At 32.4% G+C, this 22,769-nt stretch overlaps 1 protein-coding gene across 2 annotated transcripts in view; it reads right to left on the reverse strand.

Moving 5' to 3' along the window:
• Positions 1 to 22,769, reverse strand: part of LOC140436663 (choline/ethanolamine kinase) — a 62,400-nt gene that overhangs the window by 27,578 nt on the left and 12,053 nt on the right. For both annotated transcript variants that reach the window (XM_072525669.1, XM_072525670.1), the window contains exon 3: positions 2,738 to 3,065. In XM_072525669.1, coding sequence (XP_072381770.1) covers positions 2,738 to 3,065 — 328 coding nt within the window. The remainder of the gene's footprint in view (positions 1 to 2,737; positions 3,066 to 22,769) is intronic.

Raw genomic sequence — 22,769 nt, forward strand, 5'->3', positions numbered from 1 at the left:
ATTCTGGCGCATTTGAAAAAATAAGTAAATTATGATGGAATAAATAAATAATTTCCACAAGATTTTCTAAAACAACAGACTCGGACATTAAAATAATACTTTTTCAATTTTAACTAAAAGTAAACAAAAAATTAAATACAAGGAGGAAAGAAGCTTGATAAAAAATATACAATAAATCATTCGGTCACAGAGAAAAGACAATATAATATCCACAGACCAAAATGAAATCATCGGCCATCACTCAAAGTCCTGGGACCTATTAAAATACACATAAACCAAAAACCGATAAAAATGGACAAGCGACAAGGACATACTATATCTCTCAAATAGTTTCACTGAATTAAAAAAAATGTTAGAAGAACTACGAGAAAAATCAGAAGTGATAGGAGTAACAACAAGCACAAGGAAAATAAAAATAATCCTGAAAACAAAAAAATGCAATACGCAAATTAATTTTGTCGAAAAGTTGAAAATGGTCGAGATATTGAACAAAAAAGTACATTTATATCGTGAAGTTAATAGTAAACGAGATAATTCAATTATTATCTCTTAACTCGAAAAATATCGACCGCACGAAAAAATTTTCAAAGAAGAAATTGTAGCAAATCATATTTGCCACATGTATCACGTGCCGATAACATGGAGTAATAGTAGTCCGAGGAAATCCAGAGGGAATAAATCGATCACCAAGCCGATCGACTGATACAGTTGAGAAGTTTAAACAAGAACCCAAAATAAGAATAAATACGAGAGACAGCGTAAAAAGAACAATAAGATCCCTGGAAGAAACGCAACATTCATAATCATTAGGCATCTGTTAAGATGTATAGATTTGAAGGAAGAAAGTTAACAATGCATGAACAGACCTGTGGATCAGACGCTAGACCAAAATAAAAGAGAATTGCAAACAGTGGGAAAATCAAAATGAAGATAGGCATGGCAAGTGGTTATGACAAACACTGACAGGGAAACAAGGAAAACCTGGTCCTTTAATGCGATGATATGATTATATACGTAAAGTAGTTACGAAAAACTGGATCGCAGAGGCCCAAAATAGGTTCACATTTTCCAAAAACTATGGCACTTAAATATTCCAAACTTCTAAAATGCAACAAATAAAACAGTTATTTTACTATCAACTACTAATTTGAGGTATTTATTTTTATAGAACTCTTGTTTTGACTAGAAACGCTAAAAACACAAGTTCGATGTAGGGTCAATCACGGAAAACCAATCTATCAATAACGTACTGACCAGTCCCTGACCCGGTTTCTTTTATAGGTGAGGGACTTTTCCCATAAAACTACATCAGACTTTTATATCTGGCTATTATAGTCTTCGGTCAACATAATTATAAAACAATAAACAATTCTATTTTTGTTTTAATGGAAATGAGTATCGGGGTTGAAGCGTAGTATATCGGTATAACAATGATAAAAAGAGAATGTTTCGTTATGTTTTTCTCGTTAATATAATAATGCTTTAAAAACAAAGTAAATTTTCAAATGTGTACAATAAGAAACATTCTCGAATGATAGATGGAAAAATTCACAAATTAACTTAGTAAATTAAAAAATAATAATAACAATACTTAGAATGTCCATGATTACGTATTATTTTTATTCTTAGAAGTTTTGCATAAAATCTAATTTGTTAATCAACTTTTAATACAATATCAAGTTTAATTTGTATCTAAACGTATATCATCCAATTGAAATTAATAGAAAAAGAGCAAAATCGCAAAAAAAATTGAAATCTTTTGAGTGTTATAAATTCACAAAGGACATCCATGGCAGTGTCTTCCTCCCTTTCGAATTTTCTACACTCTCGTTGATTCACTCTACCTATAGTATAGAGCTAAAAGTATCGTCACCGTATCTGTTACCATCTACAGTCTCGTTTGCTAAGACCAATTGACTAAAAAATATAGTCGATGCTGTTTATGATTTTCCTCATATTTGTTTGCCCTGTTTGTAGAGCGAGCTAATTCAGGATTCATTCAAACTGTGCAATTTGCTTTTCTGATTTCGTAGTTCAGTTTTAGTATATGTACAGCTAATTTTACTTCCCATCTTTATTGTAAATGTTCGCAAACCTGCGGAACAGTCAAGTGGCATATAACTTGGATTTTGAAATGAAATCATTGTATAACCTTGAAAATATTGTAGCATTTTCTTTTACTCTGTATATTATAGGAATCTATATAGTTCCTAAAAGTACTTAACGTTTTGCGTTTTAAAAATCTCTGAAGAAAACACTAAGTGACACACAAGTCTACAGTGAAAGCAAGTATAGTGAAAGAAAAGAAATTCACAGTAAGTTTTTACCTTTTTTATCATGCTTCGGGAGATAATTATTAAGCTGCATATTTCCGATTGATTATCAATATGAAAACGGAAACGTATCTCATTTTTGGCTTCTACGTGTAGCCAGTCCAGTGTAAGTGTTTTTTAAAGGGGTACATCTCGTAATTTTTTTGCATGTTTTATACCATTGCTTTTTATATAAATATTTTATATAAAAGCTTGCTTTTTTACAATGTAGAATAAATTATAGAATTTATTTTTAATTTAGAAACTGTGAATTTTTTCATCCAAATATCGCAAAAAAGTTAAAACCATGGGCTTGACGTAAACCAAAAGACTTAAAACTTAAAAAAAAAGAAATAAATGTTTCTTTACCTCGATTTAAAAATCTAAAAAGAAATTGAATTAATGAAAACCATTCAAAAACTTACCTCCATCGAATGAATAGCTGCCATTTTTTTGGCAATTGATACCGACAGCCGTTCGTCTGACAACTCTTTAGTTAAAAGAGGCCTGGCATCGATGTACTCTTCGATTCTTCCTCCGGGGAAAATCCCGTGCAATTTTGGTCCTAGATTACGTTCAGAGAGTAAGGTGAAGATTACTGATTCGGTGATGAGGGCCTCCAAAGCGCCTTCTCCGTGGGTTTGTCCATAGACACGGATCAGTACGTCTTTGGGTTCGTGCTCGACGTTGGCATCAGCCGTCTTTAGAGAGTCCGGGAGAGAGACGTGGAACAGATGGTTGGAGAGCCCTCCGCTGGAACAAATATATCTATTAAATCTATGTTCTAGAAGAATTTGAAATAAAATGTATATATCAGCCTGGATAGAGGTCAACTGTCACAATAAAATAATGTATAATAATACTTGTTCGAATAAATCCATTCGAACATCTAAAAAACTATTTAAAAATATTTTTAATTTAGTAAAAAAAGTTTATCTTCACTTTTGACAATAATTTGCCAACGTCGCAAAACATAAATATATGAATGACAACAATGTTAGTCTTTTGTGTCCATTAGACATAAGTATCAAATTGATTCCCACAGCAACATTGTTAGCAACATCTCTGATTCAGAAGTCTTCAAAAATCCGTCAAGGATTTACTCCAAATATAATGCATAGAGTGCTCTCCGATCTGTCAAAGATTTGTCCCACTTTTAACATAAAAGGAATTGTAAGTTTGTAGTATCCACAAAAATTCCTTTTGTGTAAACCACATGTGTGTAAGTTTTCGTATGACCTAATGCACTGATCCTGTTGGAATTAAGGGGTCCGGTTTGGTTAGCGATAGAAATTCTGATTCGGGTCGGATTGCCAAGGAACCCGATCCGGAACATCCCTAATTTATATGGGATTAAACCACAATTGACTGTAATAAAAATTAAATGCTACCTACGTTTCATTTCAATAATTTCACATCAACGCCTATAAATCAAGAAAACAATATAACATCATTTTACTATGAAGTAACAATATATTACTATGAAGTAATTTAAAATTATCGGAATTTCTTGCAAGTTCGCTTATTATTCTCTAGTTGTTTTTATCGTTTTACCAAACAACATTTTCAACAGCAAAATGCAATATTTGCCTTCTATAATCTCTGGGCCAGTGGGTGCCCTTCTAGGGCGCAGGTCGTTGGTCGTTTGCGGTAAGTCTTCTCCTTATCGTATTTTGGCAGATTCTAAAGTTATAACGATCCAAAAATTCATTTTGTAAAGAAGTATTGGTAAGAAACCTTTGTCTCAGTGTGCGAAGTGTCAAAAACCTGTCTTGATTAGGTGTTGTAAAGCTTCTAGGCCTTGACCGGGTATTCTCGAGTTATTTCCAGTAACAGTGAAAAACGTGTTAAGACTCTTTTGAAATGATTGACTGAGTGACATTAAATCGTTCAAGGAGTTCAACTTGACGGTATTCTTCTTCGCGAAGAGTAACGATTCTAATACAGTCTTTTTCTGACAAATTTCGATTTTCTTGCTGCTGGTGGTTCATTTCAAAGGAAAAAACACTTAATTCAGCCCAAAGTATTTCAACTTAACTAAATTCGAATTAAAAGGAAGCACAACTAGCATGTTTTTAATTTGCTTGCAAAAAATGATAAAACATCAGCATTTTTTAACCGTTCTTTCGATAAATTTTTCAATATATCGGAGGTAACAATAATATATTATCACAAAAATAGAAACATAATTATTTGAATTACCAGAATTTTTAAAATTATGCGCTAATTTTGGCGCGCAGTGTATACACTGTTATTATTTATTGACTATATAGTTTTATTATCGTAAGTTAATGCGAAAAACGTCATTTTACCGCTTGTAATTTTACATATGCATATTAGATAGTCGTGTGATTTACCATTAAAAGCATTCATGTATTTTGTATTAGAACAGAATAGTGGAATCAACATAGACTATTGCCTTGAAAATTACGTCAGACGCAATTATCACTTATTAGGCGCTTAGTAAATAAATTATTTGGCCATTTGTTCTAATTCTTCTACTAAAAAAGTTTATCGAAAGATACTAATTTGTTGAAAATACAATATCAATTTGTATTTGGGAATCTAATAAAATTGGATTTTCCAAAATTTATTACAGAGAATATTACCTACATATATCACGAGTTTATAATATTTAGTTAAACCATTATGTTGTAGTGATATTAAAAGGACAATAACTAAATTATATGGTAATGACATGGTAGGAACGCTATTGAGAGAAGTGTGAAAATGTCAGTAATAACACAAAAACGCATCAAAATGAAAACAGCAGAGTAATATCATTGGAACAATGATGCAACATTATAGCAACCTTCTCGTAGAAACATGACGGAACGCTACCAGTTCAGACGAAAAAGATTAATATACCGAGAAAATCGATGCGAAACTGAAAACACTGTAATAACGATAGAATAGTTTAGATATAGTTGCGGCGCAATGAAATATGGTAGATGATCAGTGCCGAAAGGAATTTTAGTAGAACTGATAAATATTGATTGATTGATAAACGTCAAGTTCATATTAATATATAAAAATATAAAAAAATTTTGGGTGATAAAAATTTTCCTCACATTACAGAGACCTAAGTGCTATTATGTAAATTAGTAGACTGCACGGCATAATAATCAAAATTAAATTTAAATGCATAACAAAACATATAAGTGAATACCAGACTAGAAGGCAGGAAGATCAACCGTAGATAAGTAGTTAATCACTAACAAAATGCGCAAACCACAAACTAATAAAACCCAAAAAAAGAGCAAGAGGGGCCCACATTCTTGAGAGCTGAGTCACCGAACTGGGCTTAGTTCTGAGGTCCGAGCAAGCAATACAGATCGATAATAAGTCACTAGAGATAGCGGAAATAGAGTGCCTCACGCTGGTCTGGATTGTTCTGAGTAGGATTTCGTATGGGCCTCCTTTTCCCAGGACTCCTACATGACAAGCACTTTGCTGGTAGAGAGACTTTATAGCGCATCAGAGTGCTATCGGGGAGGAAGTGGATGGTCTGCTTGCTAGTATAGTGCTGAATAACTATTGCTTGCTTACTTGCCGTTTGTTTTAAAGCAACTAATAGAGAAATGTGTCAACAAAAAACCCTGAAACACACTTGGCTTTTATAGATTTAGAAAAAACTTATGTGTCCAAACAAATCCTATGGAAAGAACAAAACTCACATTTTATTATGGTAACAAATCATATGGAAAGATCTAAACTCACCTTATAATGGTAATAGATACATTGCATGCAGAAGATTGAACTTATATTAAGTATAGCGACTCATCTTCAAAACCAATACGACCAACTAATGGTCTGTTACAGGAGTGTAGCCTTTCTCTATTCCTCTTAAACAGATACTTAGAAGAGTTTTAGAAAACTGGAGAAGAACCTGTTGGGTTATGGAAATCCAATTGGATATAGACATCTTTTAACGAGTTATGCGAACGATTAAGTAGTCATAGCTCAATTTAGACTTTATGCTTCGTAGATTATAGCAATATTATAAAAAATGGGGTTTAAGAGTAAACATCGAGAAAACTGAATACATAGTCGTGAATTCGGATCCGATGTTTTCCATATTATTAATTACTAATAAAAAAGAAGTACAGAAATTACAAAGATAAAACAAGAGTAAGAAACATATTGGTAAGAGTAAGACAGATCTTTCTTGAGCTACAGATCTGAAGTGTAGATTTAAAATGATGTGCCAGAATTTCCTCAGTCTGATCACAAATTGCGGTAATCACGTCACATGGACAATAAGCTGAACGTCCAAAAGATTAGGGGAGTAAATTTTAAGTGATAAGAGCTAATTATGTATAATTAGAATTATAATTATGTATAATTAGTATAATTAGAACTTGTTTATTTTTTTAACATCTTATAGGACTTCGTCTATACTGGCATATATTCGAAAGGACAGATACCTATCTGACAAATGCACTTTGGTGCATTGGTTATTGATCGCCAAAAACAGTTTCCTCAACTGTTTCGGGGTGCGAGGTAGTGCCCTCTATGATATATTTTGGAGCTCTAGTAAAACAACACATTATTACTACGGCAAACAATAAGAGACTCTTTCCCACGCTGGTGTTTTCCATATTTTACTATATATGCGAGACATGGACAGTGAAACAATCAGATAGACGATGTATAGACGCTTTTGAAGGCGTCTCTCTAGTACTGTTTACTTTAGAATTTTTAAGTTCTTTTGGTCATATCCATCGTAGTGATCACAAAATGGAGCGTTTGGTGGCCCAAGAAAGACCTCACAGTCAACGGCAATATGGCAGATCTCCACAGCGATGGACAGACATTACAAAAAAGCTTCCAAACAAACAGTATACTGAGGCAGTAGGTATATGTAACAGATGACCTCGACAAGTGGAGAAATATCATTAACCAAACTATCCGAGTTGCTGAAGGTCAATGATGAACTAAAAATTAATGACTATGATACTGATACAACTTCGTGTTTGAGTTATCAAATGACGGATTGATACAAAGATCTCACGACCTAATACTATTATAGTGATAAATAGTGTCTCCCAAAGGGGTACAAGAACAAAGATGAACTCAGCATAATAAAATGCAGCAATGCATCAGCCGATTGAGTTGGCTGGTATCTTTTTTCGGACAATAGAGTTCTTGTTTCGAGAAGGGATCAATATGTTCCCTCAAAGGAAAATCTTTTAACATCAACCTCGTGTCACATGTGTCACATCGTGTCTATTAAGATATTTTCATGATGATGGTCTGATAAGACCGAAAACGTTCTGAAATTTTTTAATCCGTTTGGATAATTTAGATTTTATAATAAATATATATCATTATACATTAAAAGTTGTTTACTTCATTATAAGTTTATAAACTATGGTATACAGCCAACCACTGGGATTTTCCTTTTTATTAGTTAACTTAATTTCGATTAAGCATTGATGAACGTTATTCCCATTTATTACTTAACTTAATATTGATTAGGCATTGATGAACGTTATACACAAACAGAAAACAAGACCGGGATTGTTTACTACGAGTATAGATTTTTAGTCGCCTATCATAGATTCGAACTAGTGGAAATTTTAGGGCGGTTTTATCGAAAACATAGTATTGTAAATATATAAACACGATAAAAATTTATTCTGGCCTCCAAGAATGCTTTGTTCAGTTATCTTAAAGTATATGGTGAAGGTCGATAAAACCAGAAAACGGCCTTGAACTTAAAATAATCAAAATTTATTATAATCGAATAATCAGTTTTTTCGGTGCTAGGCACCACTAACTAAATATTTCGGCTTTTATTTGAGTTATAAATAAATATATCTTATGGTCTGTAGAAAATATAAAATACAAATGATTTCGTGCAATTATTATATACTGGAAACTGATAAAGAAACATTACAAATGCCTGGTGCTTGCGTTTGCCGAATATGTATTAATAGCAAGAACAAAAAGGGAATTAGAAGAAGATCCAAATAATTCGAGAAGGCAAAACAATAAGATTCAAAAGAATGCAACCCGATTTACTATAAACCGTAAAGAGTATTGTTTCAACAAGGCGCAAGAGTTTGAGTAACTAAGGCTTATTCGACAACAAAAAGAAATCAAAGTGAAGAAATTAGAAGCTAATCGCGAGAAGAACTGTTGGAGCTTGGAGCTCCAAAAGTTCTCCACTTGATGGTAGGAAACGATAAATGCAGAAATATCTAAAAGATTGAGTTGTTTGAAAACATTGTTGGCTCACCTGAAGAGTATGGCAAATGTAAGATGAGCCAAGGATTCGTTGTTAAGAGGCAAAGAAGAGAACAACTACGAAAACGTATGTAAGGAAGCTTTACGAAAAACGAGTAAAATTAACTGAGACTGATGCTACAACACTAAAATAGAGACTCGATCCTCAAGTCTTGTTCGCCATTCAGTACCAGCCATTGCCAGTTTGTCACAGCATACTCATCCACATCGTCTTTTCATCTAAGTTTTGACATACGTCTAAGTCTACTTTCACCTGAATATATCTACCTGAATATATCACAAAAGTTACTAACTAAGCTGTTTAAAGGGTATACCACCGAATTAAAGTGACCAGTGACTACCTTAGACAACCAGAAATGATAGATTCTTCCTCATAAAAATCGGCACACAAAGGTCACATCCAGCCATTGGACAGTTGAGTTTCAAGGCGTAGAAATTTGATTCGATAAAACCCAAATTAAACAAACGTTACGCGAACAGAATGTGCTTGTATAACAATGAGAAGACGCCCGCCTACGGAAGCCCTGGACGAAAACTATTTACCAAACGCTACAATGCCGAAACAGTCAGTTTTCAAGGTGGGTGTTAGAGTGGTATTTCTTACGAAAAAAAAAACCAGATATTCTCCATGACCAAACTGTTCTTTCTGCTGGGTACATTCGTGACAGCTTTATGGTAAAGAATGATAACGATTGATGTCACACAAAGCGTATCACCAAAAGTTACCTAGTTGACCTGAATATAAAGTTAATAGAGCAACCTCAATTGAAACCGGACATGATCCTCGAAGACTTATGGAATGAACTCCTACGCGCAATCCAGTACCAACAACAGTTGAAAGATTAGAAGTTGGGTTAAATGAAGAATGAAAAGTGATTCGTCAGGAATGCATCAGAAATTTTTAATCCATAGGCGGCAGAGACTGATTTTTGCTGATTAACGTTTTTTGTTCATAACATAGTAATTTTATAAATATAATTTGCTGGCCATATCCAGAGAACAGAAGTATGAAAGTTGGAAAAAAATAATTATACATTTGAGACCACGAAAATACAAACGACAAAGAGAACGACCCCAACTTAGAAGGTTAGATGACATAAAAATATGTGATTAAATCGATATAAAATGATCTTCGATAATTCTTTTTGTTTAATATCATCTGTTCTCTTCTATTTCAAAGCTAACTAGTTTAGATTTCCTTTCTTTAAACCCATCAGCTATTTATAAAGTTAATCTGCTGTGTGTATTATCTAATGTTAACCATACTAATTTCGTTGTATCAGATCGCAGGTATACATTAGTTTTAGATGTTTTGTAGGGCAATGACCATACTGTCTGTTCATGCATTTCTCACTTTTCTTATGTCTATTTATATACAGGTTATAATTATTTCATGTTGGGTTGGGCTTTTTTGCGTTTTGATTTATGATTTACTATAGTAGTTTCGAAATTGAGGGGTGTAAAATCAAAGTCGGCAATCTCCCATTTCCATAATTTTGGGAAACCGCGAAAAACTGTAGAAACTAACAAACTTAAATTAAAATAATAAAACTGATGATGAATCATATAAAATTTGGTTTGTGGTCGGATGTACACAAATAGGCGCTTAAAAAATTATTTATTTTCCTTTTTTTTAATATTTTAGTTTGGAGATTGCCGTTTTTGTTTGCAATGCTTGGAGATTGACGGATATGAAAATGATCTATAAGGATATTGCCAGTTTTGAAACTAATAAAACGTCATTGTGCGAGTTAGATAATAAAAATATATTTTGATATTGAAAAATAATACATGTAAAAGTAATTTATATGCATATCACTTAAACTAAAATATCCGGAAGTTCAGGTATATATTCACAGGTTCGACAGACTCTAACTCTGAAACAGGATTCTCCAGGTTCTCGTTTCCTTCTTGTTCATAACGTTGAAAAAGCTCTTTATAATAGTTAAGCTGATCAAGTTGGGTTCAGTCTAAACCAAAATGTTTGGTCAAAAGATTTCGCACATCACGCAGTTTTAAATTATTTACTTTGTGAGCATCGGAGATAACTTTTTCTGGATTGATCATGCCAATCTGTTTTCCTTTTCGTGCAATACTGAAAAAAGTTCCAAAATCATTTTTGTAATGAAGTTCACCTCGTATTAAAACATTTCCTGTCCTACATCGTTTTAAAATGTACCTTTTACAGTTCTTAAATTGAAAACCCCATGCTCCTACTGGTTTAAGAACCTCCTGAACAGCAGACTTCCAATCGTAAACACAGCTTTGCTTCATATCAACGATAGTAGAAGATTCGGAAATAATTTCCTTGTATTCATCAGGTGCCGTTATTACTTCTCTTTTTCGTAAATTCTTCTCAATTTGTGTTCAAAATCAGTGTTATTAAGTCGATGAAAGACTGCAGAGGAAATTTCATTTGATCCTTTGCCAAACATGTCCTCAATCCAACAGTATGAAAATACATTTTCCTTGAAAGTGGAGACTTTGAAGAACCTTCAACAACGGTAAAGTTATAAAAATAAAGCTGCCTTGAATAATATGCACTCTGATCAGGAACTTTGGAGAGGACCAAATTTTTTTGACAGTCAAACGACAAAGTAACTAGGTCTTCTCTGTTTTCTTGAAGAAATTGGAAAAATGCTTTGGCTCGAAGTTTGTGGAGCCGTTTTTCAGTTATGAGTTTAATTTTAGATTGCTCATTTTTCTCGTATTTAATGCGTTCACTTAGCTCTAAACACTTTGAACAAACGTCTGCTCTTGGGGTTTTAAAGCTCAAATTGTATTTTCTGTTAAATATATAGCGAAAATACGATCTCTTTACAGTCTCAGATGGAATTGTCTGAGCAGTGTACATTGAATACAATTTAGAGACGCTAAGTTCAGATGGAAGGTACATTCTTTTAGTTACTGAACAGCAATAATGGGATTCAGTACATTTTAATTGGATTATAAACTTTTGCACCCCTTCCAGCTTGTCCTGATATTTCGCAGATTTTCGATCACCACCTCTGCGTTCAATCGGTATTTGGCCTGTTTCAGTAAATCGTTTTGTCGAGTAGAAAAGCCTATGTTTTGTTATTCCTAGCACGTTCAAAAAAGCTGATTGGCACACTGGAATTTTCTCCTTGGATAAAAAATTACTAATGAAACATTTTACCTGGTGCTTCTTGGAGAATGCTTTTCATTTTTCGGCCGACGCTGGACAGTACGATTCACAGTGTAGTATTTCGGGCATCTTGAGTCGCTTTATCTTTGGTCTCATAGAATAGGCTATGAAATTTCTGTATATCGTTCATTTTCAGCAAGCAGCACTTATATGTTTTTGAATTGTGCCCACATGTTGGGTATTCTGGCATATTCTTCGCAGAATATCTACAACAAAAAATAGTTATGAACATATGTACTGAAGTGGATTCAAATCTTTTTTTTAAGAAAACAAATTTTTAAGAAAAATGAAAAAAAAAAATAAAATTTACAACCGGTTTTAAATGGAATCATAACATTCACAAAAGTACTCACCTTAGACGTTTTGCAACATTTTTCTTCCATTTTTCAGGTTGTCTTATCCGCTTTCGTGCCTTCGTTGGTGTGACAGGAGATGCATTAACTTCCATGATAAAAAATTAATACTTTTTTTGTATGTAAAACTAATTTCTTAGACACAATATAGTTTAGGAAAAGCACAAAAACAATGTAACGTCTCCCAAAACTAAAACAAACTATAATATCACGAGCACGATATTACGGCAAATCTAACTATGTGTTGATCACGTGCGAGCGCTACGTGGTTCTTATTGGCCGAAGCGGAGATTGTCGTGTTTGGTAGGCACTCAGCTATGGAGATTGCCACTTTTGATCCCAACACGAATTTTTCACTGCGATTTGTATAAAGATAAGACCGCTTTTGGTTCTTACAAATAGTTTTTCCTAACAGGTAATAAAAAAACGCAACAGACAGCGCCCCTAACTCAAAACAAGAAAAAGTGGAGATTGCCGCTTTTGATTTTACACCCCTCAATTGTGACAAATTCCAGGAAATGGTGATGACTATTCTTGGTTTTCCAGTGGCGTACAAAATTTTTTTTGTAAGAGTAAGAGGTACCGAGAGAATTTTCTTCAATGTCATTTAATAAATCATTGATTTTATCAAAACTCAAACTTTACATTTAAACATAAAACAATAGATGCTTTAGTTGGCTCCCAAACATATTTTCACTTTTTTTTAATTGTTTGGGAATTCCCATTATATTGTATATCAACAACTGGTTGATTGATAACGACTTAGTTCATGTTATTACTGAAATACATCAGTACTGTAGTTAACCTGAAACAGTTAATACTTTGTTTTTGTAGAGTTCTGACAAATATAGAAGACGAAAATAGTCAAAAGAAACGCTGTCGGCGAAATTTTTCAGAAGATGAAAAAACTATTATATACAACGTGTATTATGGACTCCCTGAAAGAAATGAAATATGTTGGTCAATGACGTTGTAACTATAATATGTAGCGCAAAAGATTTAATCCAGAGGAAGAAAACGTATTCAGCTTGAAGATAACATTAAGTATGCTATTCGGAGAAAATTCCAAGCTTTCTCCTTCCGAAATTAAATTCGAACCTTTCAGAAAGTCGCAGCCAAAATAGATTCCGACGATTGGATAAACAAATGACAAATGAACATTAAATATATGAAAAGAAGTAGGAACAGCATTCTTATAGAAAGAGAAGATATTATTTTGTGGCGGAGACATTACCTGAAAAAATCCAAGACTATCATCATGAAGAAAAAAAATTTACTATTTAGACGAAACTTGTCTAAATCAAGATCATACTGTCTCAAAGGTGTGGCAAAATTTTGAAGTTACAAACCATCGACAAGCTTTTATTGAAGGGTTATATTGAAGTTGATAAATTATCTATAATAACAACCTGGCAACAGCGTTGTCGTTAAAAGTCAATTCTCATTTCTCAGAATTTAGTGTCTACATTTTTGATCCTCAACTATAAATAGTCCCAAACTATTTTTTGAAATCCAATTGTTTTCCTGTGCACCCACTCGATCCGCCAATGCTTATCAGTTATATAGTATGTAAATGTAAATCGTGATTTAATTTATTAAGAAATTGATTGGATTACTATCTTTATTTGAACATTTTTTGCATATCTCGTTAATTATTCGAAGTTCATTTCCTACTATTTATAGAACGTCTACCTGGTACAGTATGCCCAAGGCGCAGAGATATTTTAGGATGTTTACTACTGAGCAATGTATTTTGAAATATCGAGATCAACTGGCTTGATAGTAACCTAGTCACCTGATTTTTTTAGCTTGCTTGTTTTGACGACATATTTAGTGACGTTTAAAAGCGAATGTGGGCTAATTAGGGAAGAGAAAACGTTTTCCTCTCAAAAATTTAATAATGACAGACATTAGAAGTACATCCAAGTAATTACTCGTACAAGTACGCTACTGTGTTATAGAGTAAAATAATTATACCGGGTATATCAAAAACTTTAAACAATAAATAACAAAAACAATTTAGGGTTTTAGCGTTTTTGATAAACATAATATAAATTATAATGACAAATGTTACAAGTACTTAGTGCTTCCGATTAAATACTGGTAATCTACGAGACTACAACTGATAGAGACTGTAATATTGAAAACATTCGGTTATTTAAAAACTTTAATAAATACCAAACCAATTTGTCATTTTTATTTATGTTGATTAACATAACAACTATATCGTTGCAGATAGATTGGTTACAAGCATATCTATTTAATTATACAATCCTATTAATCGTGATTTATATCAAAAACAAACCATTAAAATATTTTAAATACAATAACAAACCATAAACAGTGTATTGAACTTTCATGATTAGATCATTTTAATACTTTCAATTGTTGTAATTATTGTTTATGATATGTATAGACACGGTCAAATTGTAATACTTATGAATAATCCAGTACAATTATCCAAAAATTATTGAAAATTTATGGTAATTCGTAAAAAGTTGCCATATGAAAAATTCGATCGATTTATGTATAGATGAACTAAACCAGAATTAACTCGACCACTTATGATGAAGTAGAACATTGTTGACACAATGAGATAATTTTAAAAAACATACAAAGACTTGGACACACCTGTCAATACAGCCTTCCAATCATACTCCCGTCCGATATTGCTCCAAAAATCTGGTCGGCGCCAGGACCCAAACGACTCGTGTACTTGGCGAATAATCGTCACTTGCGTATACCTGCCATGTCCTGTGAGTGGGTTACTCGTACAATTATTTGTCACCCGTTGGTTTTCCATCTGTTGCCGTTAAAAATGTCGAGCACTTAGGTCGAGGAGTAAGACAAGAAGACAATATTGCTCCAAAATTGTTCACGGCAATTCTAGAGTCAATGTTTAACAACACTTAAGAAGATTAGGCGTTAAAGACGTCACTGAACGCTTTTCACGCAAGGTGGAACTGAGCAGTGCACTATAAAGTGAAAACACAAGCGGGGACGATGGAAAAGACGAATCATGGAATGAAGGCCCAAAAAATTTAAAAAAGCAGTAGAAAACCACCGACTAGATGGACCAACGAAGCAAGCGGCCCAGTGTAGAGAACATTGGAAGAGACTGGGGGAGCAGTGGACACGATTGGCTGAATAATGAAATTGCATCTGAAAAGTGTATTATTTTTATGGTTGGTTTTGAGCAAGTAACTTGCAAAAAACAAAGATATGGTCATGTCACTTATAAATGCTAGTAATTTTACACGTTTTATAAGCTTAAAAAATATATGGTTTAGCCTTTTCCAAGTCTGATCAAGATGAGATAAGATGATAATCGCAACATAATAACATGTTCATCTAAAGGAGCTTTTTCTTTTTCCCGTCACTGTTAGATAACGGTCCCTCTAATCTCTATTTGCTGATAAAGAGGTCGTTTGCTATCGTAGACCTTTTTGCACCGCGATCTGTATCGCGGTTTATTTTTATTCTTGGGGTTAATGACTTACCACCCACGAGATGCCAAGTCTGTTAAAATTAATGGTAAAATCAACTATTAACGACACTTTTATGTAGACGGCTTATTGATAAGATTAAAATCGAAAGTGAAGGATTATCTAGGATTAGCAAAGAATAACTGGAGTCAGTCTTTCAAAACTTCCACGCTAACAAATATTGGCCATTATTCTCTAATGATTGTCTCATCTCCCACTTCAAATGCCAGACCAACATAAGATAAACATAAATTTGTGTCTAGGTTGTCTATAGACAATCGCCCCATTCTATCTACATATGGTTGACCACTCAATATAGTCCTCCCTGATATTTGGCACTACTCATTGGATTTTGTAAAAATGTTAAAACATCGATTTTTATTTCAAAGAAGTCATCTTTTAACGACATAAACATCTGTCATTTGTCAACTCCCTCCCTTCCAGTACCACAAATCCTTAATTTTAAATAGAGAATAGACCATATGTGGCACATCATTAGATATGTATTTAGCTAGAGAATTCAAGCATCCATGATTTTTCTTTTTATATTAACTCTGTTCTTGAGAAAAATTATCACTTTATTAAAAGTATTACACCTCCTAAAAACCAGACGTAACGCCTTTTGCTGGTGTTAATGAAAATTTTTCTGTTACGTCAAAAACTATATTAAAAGAAATTTGAAAAAAGTTTAGTTATTTGAACTGTTGTTGGTAGCGCGTTTAACAGCGATATTAAAAAGTGTTTTTCAAATTCGTTCGAAATGGTAGTCTATTGCAAAAAGCGTTGAAATTATTTTTATATTTTATATGTATATCAAAAATGAAAAATGTACAAAAAGAAGTGCGAAATTATTTAATTAACTTCATCAAGCTAAGCAACTTACAGTGGGTGATCAAATTATTAGAGCCACCTAGTAAAATTCAAATATTTTTTACAAAAAGGGTGTATAATTGAGCTGTATAATATATTAAGCGTTTGTTTCCATTTGATTATCTTGCAAGACTGTAGGAAAGTACAATAAATAGTCTAGCAACTCAAAACTCAAAACTGAAATTCCATGCTATAGGTTTTGAAGTTTAGGAACTAGTCATCATCATCATTCAATCTTCGCTTATCCACTGCTGGATATAGATCTCCCTCATAATTTTCCATCTATTTCGATCTTGTGCCTCTTGCATCCAATTTCCAATAGGAACTAGTAATCGAAACTTAATAGTGGCCAGTCAATGAAAAGGACAGATTGTATTGATATCATGAGAATCTTAAAAAATGGCAAAAATCGCGCCACGTTTATTTATTTAACACGTTTATAAAATCCGAGTTAATTTGCGGCAAAATAAAAAAATTGCATACGAAAGCTGAACTCTTTACCTCTAAACCGCAACTTGATTTTTATCCATAGGACACTTGAATCAAAATATATCGAATTTTTACCGTCGAGCTGATACAAATTTTATTGAACATTGATTTCACGTGCGTAACTGGCATTCAAAATTGAGGGTCGCTTCAACGAACAAAGTGCTTCTACAAAAAAAAGTGCCAATAAACATTTTTGTTTAAAACTATCTCAGCTACACTTTTTATTTAAAACATTTTTTTTGTACGGCCTAGAGGGGGTGAAAGTGGTAAACCATTGCATTTTTTGGGGTCCCAAAATTAATATTCTCGGCAAAATTCAGGTTGTTAGTATGATTTTTAGAGGTTCAGTGGCATTTTCGTCTCTGACGACTGGAGTACTGATAAAAATAGGGTTGTGAAAAACATGTTAGGACTGAAGCGGCAAAAGTTAAAATTTTAGGTCATGTTAATTTGGAACCTAGTTCAAGTACTAAAAAAAGTGGCACAGTAGGCGGTACTGTAGAATAGCGCGAAGCTTCATATTATGTTCTGTGTATTTTTAAATTTTAAATACTTAATATTTTTAAAATTGAATAAGTTTATTATTTTTTTGTTATTTTAATTACACGTTGTAACAAACCATACTCTCTATGACGGTGATGCCTATGTACGGCGTTAATGTGCATATATATGTGATCCAAGAAGTGTTTATCATCTGATACACACACTCAGATAAAAATACTGACGGTATTAGTTGAGTTAGTACATGCGTATTTCTAATAAACACGTAGTGAATCTATAAGTTTACGTGTTGTTTAACGGACTGCCCTCGTCACGTAAATGGACTCTTCCAACTGTTTATAATGCCTTATCAAGGAGCATCTGTAGTAGAAGTAGCGTCACGAAAGACGCTATTTCATTGACGCCGTGTCGTCAACATTTTACTACAAAGAAAAAGTAATACAATGTCAGTATAGAAGCTTCACTTCAAAAGAGAGTCACTTCTTAAGAGTCTGTTTTTTAAGGTCGTGGCATATTATCGTGCACGTTCCGTTTCCAGCACATAGCGTTTCCGAAAAATATAATTTAAATTATTTAGTAGTATTTAAAAAAATAATTTTCGAGGCTATTTTGTCATTTATGCATGTGTTTTTATTGCTTTGTGACAATTAATCACGGAAGTGATAAACAATTAGGAATTTAATAATAATTAATAGGTTTAACAATTATTTTAGAATGAATAGGATTCAGTTTAAATACGTTTTAAATTTAATTTCACCTTCAGTTAAAAAACAAAATACTACATTTAACGAAGCCATACATATCAAACCAAAAAGTATTTTTAAAAAGAAGAGGTATCACTTCCGTACAAAAGTCCTAATTGGTTACTTCCGTGTTTAACTGTCACAAAGCAATAAAAACACATGCATAAATGACAAAATAGCCTATAAAATTATTTTTTTAAATACTCTGTATCAAAATCAAACAAATACCTAAATAAACAAGGGGAAAACGACGGACATCTAATTCACATTATCCTTACCAACCGGTTACGGTTCGTTACGTAGCCGTCGGCATCAGTAAAATATTGTTTTCAAATATACTGAACGGAAACGTTAAGTGTCTGAAACGCTATGTTCCGGACAGTGTGTGTTGTTCATATTTAAAACCATTTAAATTATATTTTTCGGAAACTTAACGCTATGTGCTGGAAACGCAACGTGCACAATAATATGCCACGACCTTTACTCTCATGTTTTTTTACATTACTGTCCGCACTGATGTCTGCAGTGAATTAAAATTGTAATTTAAACGTTTTTTCCTTTCCGCGTATAATTTCGATTTAATATCCAATATACTTCTTGTAGATTAAAACATCAAAAAAGAGTCATTGTTCTTTTGCTGTTCCAACAGTAAGTTTGATATATTTTTGAATAGTGTTCTTTTATAGATTTACATCATGGCCAATGATTACAATCAATGTGTCCTATGAATGAAAATATTACACTTCACGGAAAATGTACGTTTTACACCTAGTTCCCAATGAACTTGAACTGCTTTTTAATTCATTGTACAATTCTATTTTTAACTTCAATCACTCGCTCACGCAGTTTTATCGAATTTTAATAGACAGTTTTAATAACATCCAAGCTATTTTTAAAAACGGCAAAAGACGTAATTCAATTTATTTTCAAATGGAACTTTTGTAATAATTTTATTTTAGAACAATGTTTTTATGCTCCTATTTTCGTTTTTTTGGTGCTGTTTATTATTTTGTAAAGCTGGTTAATAGACCATTAAAAGACTAGTGAATTAAACTTTTTTATGTCTGGGCATTGTTTATTTATTAACGCTTATGCTTAAACTTAATTGCAATTACATTTACAACTCTAATTCAATTTAAATACCACTGGAATTCTAACATATCTCCCTGCTTTACTGACCTACCAAAAGTTTTATTATTTATTGTTAACCTTGGCTCTAGGCAAATAATGAACAAACACGTACAGCCCGTGTACAAACAAATAACCATTTAGCAACGACCTAACTAAAGAAGAGATAAAAATTGTAAATTAAGAAAAGAGCCAGAAGAAAAAAAGAAAGTAAAACATACGAAAATAGGCTACCGAAAGATAATTAATTATAGATGGACAACTATGGAAGTGAAATAATATATTGGAAGAAACAAAACCAATAGTTTCAAAAAAACTCAAAGCAAAACACACAATACAAATAAATCAAAAGCAGACTAGCCTGCAAATAAATCCAAAGACCAGTACCAAATAAATATTCGGCAATTCCTCAATCGAATACTTCGAAATTGGTGGATAGTAGACGGATCGATGGAATAGCTAGCAGGATCTCCTGATCTAATGCCATTAGATTACTTCTAAGGATGGAAAAATAAATTTAAATATAGCAAAAAAGACGAAATATGGTGCCTATACGTTACGTCTATCGTTGTTCATTGGGTACCCATTATATAGCCTTTCTTCGTTGGTAACTTTACCTATTTAGGAAATCCTCAACATGCGTCTATTAAAAACTAACGTATACTTTGCATTAAAAACAATATTCGGAAAGAAAGAAACGTTTTTAACTTCTCCATTTGGTGCCTATCCTCTGTGGATGTTGGCAATCACGTTGGTCCATACAACTTTGTTGACAGCTGCTCTAAATAGATGTATGGTAGTCATTCCTGCCCACTGTCTGATGTTCTTCAACCACGATGTCCTTCTGCGCCCTTAAGATCTTTTGCCTTCTATCTTGCCATCTAAAATTGTGAAATCTTTACATCCAATCCATCGATTTGGAAAATTCGCATTTTAAAAATTTCTTACTTATCTAAAACTTTTGTTGTAATTGGTCATTCTGTTGAAGTCCAGGAATAATTTGCTTAGTTAGTAAATTCAAATATGTGTCACCTATCAAGTATTTGGTCTGTGAAAAATGGGTCCATAAGATTATTTTGGACAATTTCCTCCCAAACAAACTTGTTTAGATGCTGTTCTAACATGATCACCATAATCGACCATTATTAATACAATCTTTTTCACATGAACCATTTTTATTCTAAAACTTATTACTGTGAATTGGTTTGTCAACAGTTACCTACTGCATACTAGATAGGAAGTATGAATAATTAACACAGAGGGAAAAAATTAATTTTACCGCTATTTTCAAGTCAATCTTTTGGAATTTCCATGAAATTTCTACTGAATTTTCACTGTATAATTGAATGACTTTTATTAACTATATTACTGAAAATATACAACTATTTCAAAATCTGAAACTCTTTATAACACACGTTTCGTAACAGTATAAAAAGTATAATCATTATTGAGACACACCCAGAAGATGGAGAAGCCCAAATGTACCATATAGAAGAAATGAATGAAATAAACAAATGCCCTATGACTTAGGAGTGTGTTATGTACTAAGAAAATATTATTTTCTGTAAGAAAATCATTCTCAAAACACTAAAATACCCTTTATGAATCAACTAGTATTTATGGAAAACTACTGAACACTATTCAAAGTTTATAGTAAACAAAATAAATGACATGAATGGTATTTGCAAGGTTAAAATAAAAGAACAAAAAATATCAATTATTTTGTTTATACAGTAATGTTATCTTAATTGTACTTTACATTAAACAAATAAATACAGAAACACCCTTAATTAAAAGTTGTTTTTTGTAAACAAATATTAATGAAAAAAATATTTACATAAATTTTTAACTTATTTCCGAAAAACACTATGGTATTATTACAAAATTGTGTTTATCTCTAAAACTACATACTGAATTGACAAAACCCCAAGTATGACCAATGTTATCATATTCAACATAATTATCATATAGGACAATTAATTTCTATGGAAAACTACAGCTGATTAGGGGACCAGAAGAAACTATTACTTTAGATAAAAGTATTATCATTATGAAATGATGCACATTAATTCATAGAACACATAGGTTTAGTCACTTATGTTGCAATTATTTCCAGTTAAGTAAAAACCTTGTGCATGTCATAAACTATCTGTTTTATAGAATAAAAACAACATATTTGGGTAAATTACCAATTATTAAGCTTACTACATTTTCTCTGGGAATGAATCATATTTGTAATTAAAAATTACATATTTTACTGACATTTCAATTTCCAGTTTCTTTGCTACCTCTTTTTTAGCGAACTTTTGAATTTGTTATTTTCCACTGGAAAAATTATAATAGTTTTTTTTTATTTGGTGGTAGTGTTCCAGAAGGTTAGAGTGAAGAAGAGAAAAAGAGAATGTTTGTTCAAAAAACTTACAATCAAGTAAACTCTTCAGGTGTAAATGGTATATTTAAAAAATTATTAAAATAATGAAAATATCGAAAAGGATTACCATTTTCACTCAAGAACGTTTTTGTCTTATTAGCACACAGGCAGTGAAAACTTGAGTATTTGCAAAGCAAATAGCCACTTTAAAAGGTGTAAAAACCTATGGATTGCATTTTAAATGTTGTAAAGGTTAAAATTGTAAGGACATAAAGTCGATAAATGTAGATTTAACTGAAAGGGAATATAGTGACCCTAGCTCGAAACGGTGACCATGTGCGGATCTGGACAAAGATACCAGCCAACTCTTTGGACTGGAAAGTTGCCTCCAGGACATCTGTATTCAACAGGGTTTAAATTGCTGGCAGAAACAAACAGTTTAGTAAGGTCAGGTTTACCAGAAAGATAAGAAAGTTTTTTCTTTAGAGTGTTTGATGAATGGTAGTTTTTATATTTTGAACAAGAAAAGTTTTAAGGGTGTAACTTCTGCTCAGATAAAATAATATCTCATTACTGGCAATTATAGTTTATGCAGATTATTCCATTCCAAATTTATTAGTCTTTATATTCAGTGATATAGAAAAGACAGTTTGCTTTAAAAATTGTGGAAGGCACAAATTTAGGCAATAAGCTGAATTTCGGTTTCGAATAAGTAGAAATCTTTGCATTTCTACTTTTTGTTGTTTTTATATTCAATAATTATTTGTATTCAATTAAAAACGAAACTTTCCATATTCCAATAAATACATCATTATTATGGGGTCTCCAAAGATATGAGTCACATTATTAAATTTAATGCAAATCTAGTATAAACAAGATAAAACATTGAGAAAAATTGGTGGTATAATATTCCTAACAATTGCAACTTATAGATGAGATCATTCATTAGGTTTCTTTAGAATAAAGTTGTATAGTTTTATGTTTTATCAAAGAATATAGACGCATATGCGTCTATATTCTTTGGTTTTATGTTACTCAACACATACTACATATTTTTCCTTTAGGGAAATGGGAGGGAATCTCCAATTAGAGTAGAATT

Source organism: Diabrotica undecimpunctata, chromosome 3, assembly GCF_040954645.1.
Source record: "Diabrotica undecimpunctata isolate CICGRU chromosome 3, icDiaUnde3, whole genome shotgun sequence".
NCBI lineage: Eukaryota > Metazoa > Arthropoda > Insecta > Coleoptera > Chrysomelidae > Diabrotica > Diabrotica undecimpunctata.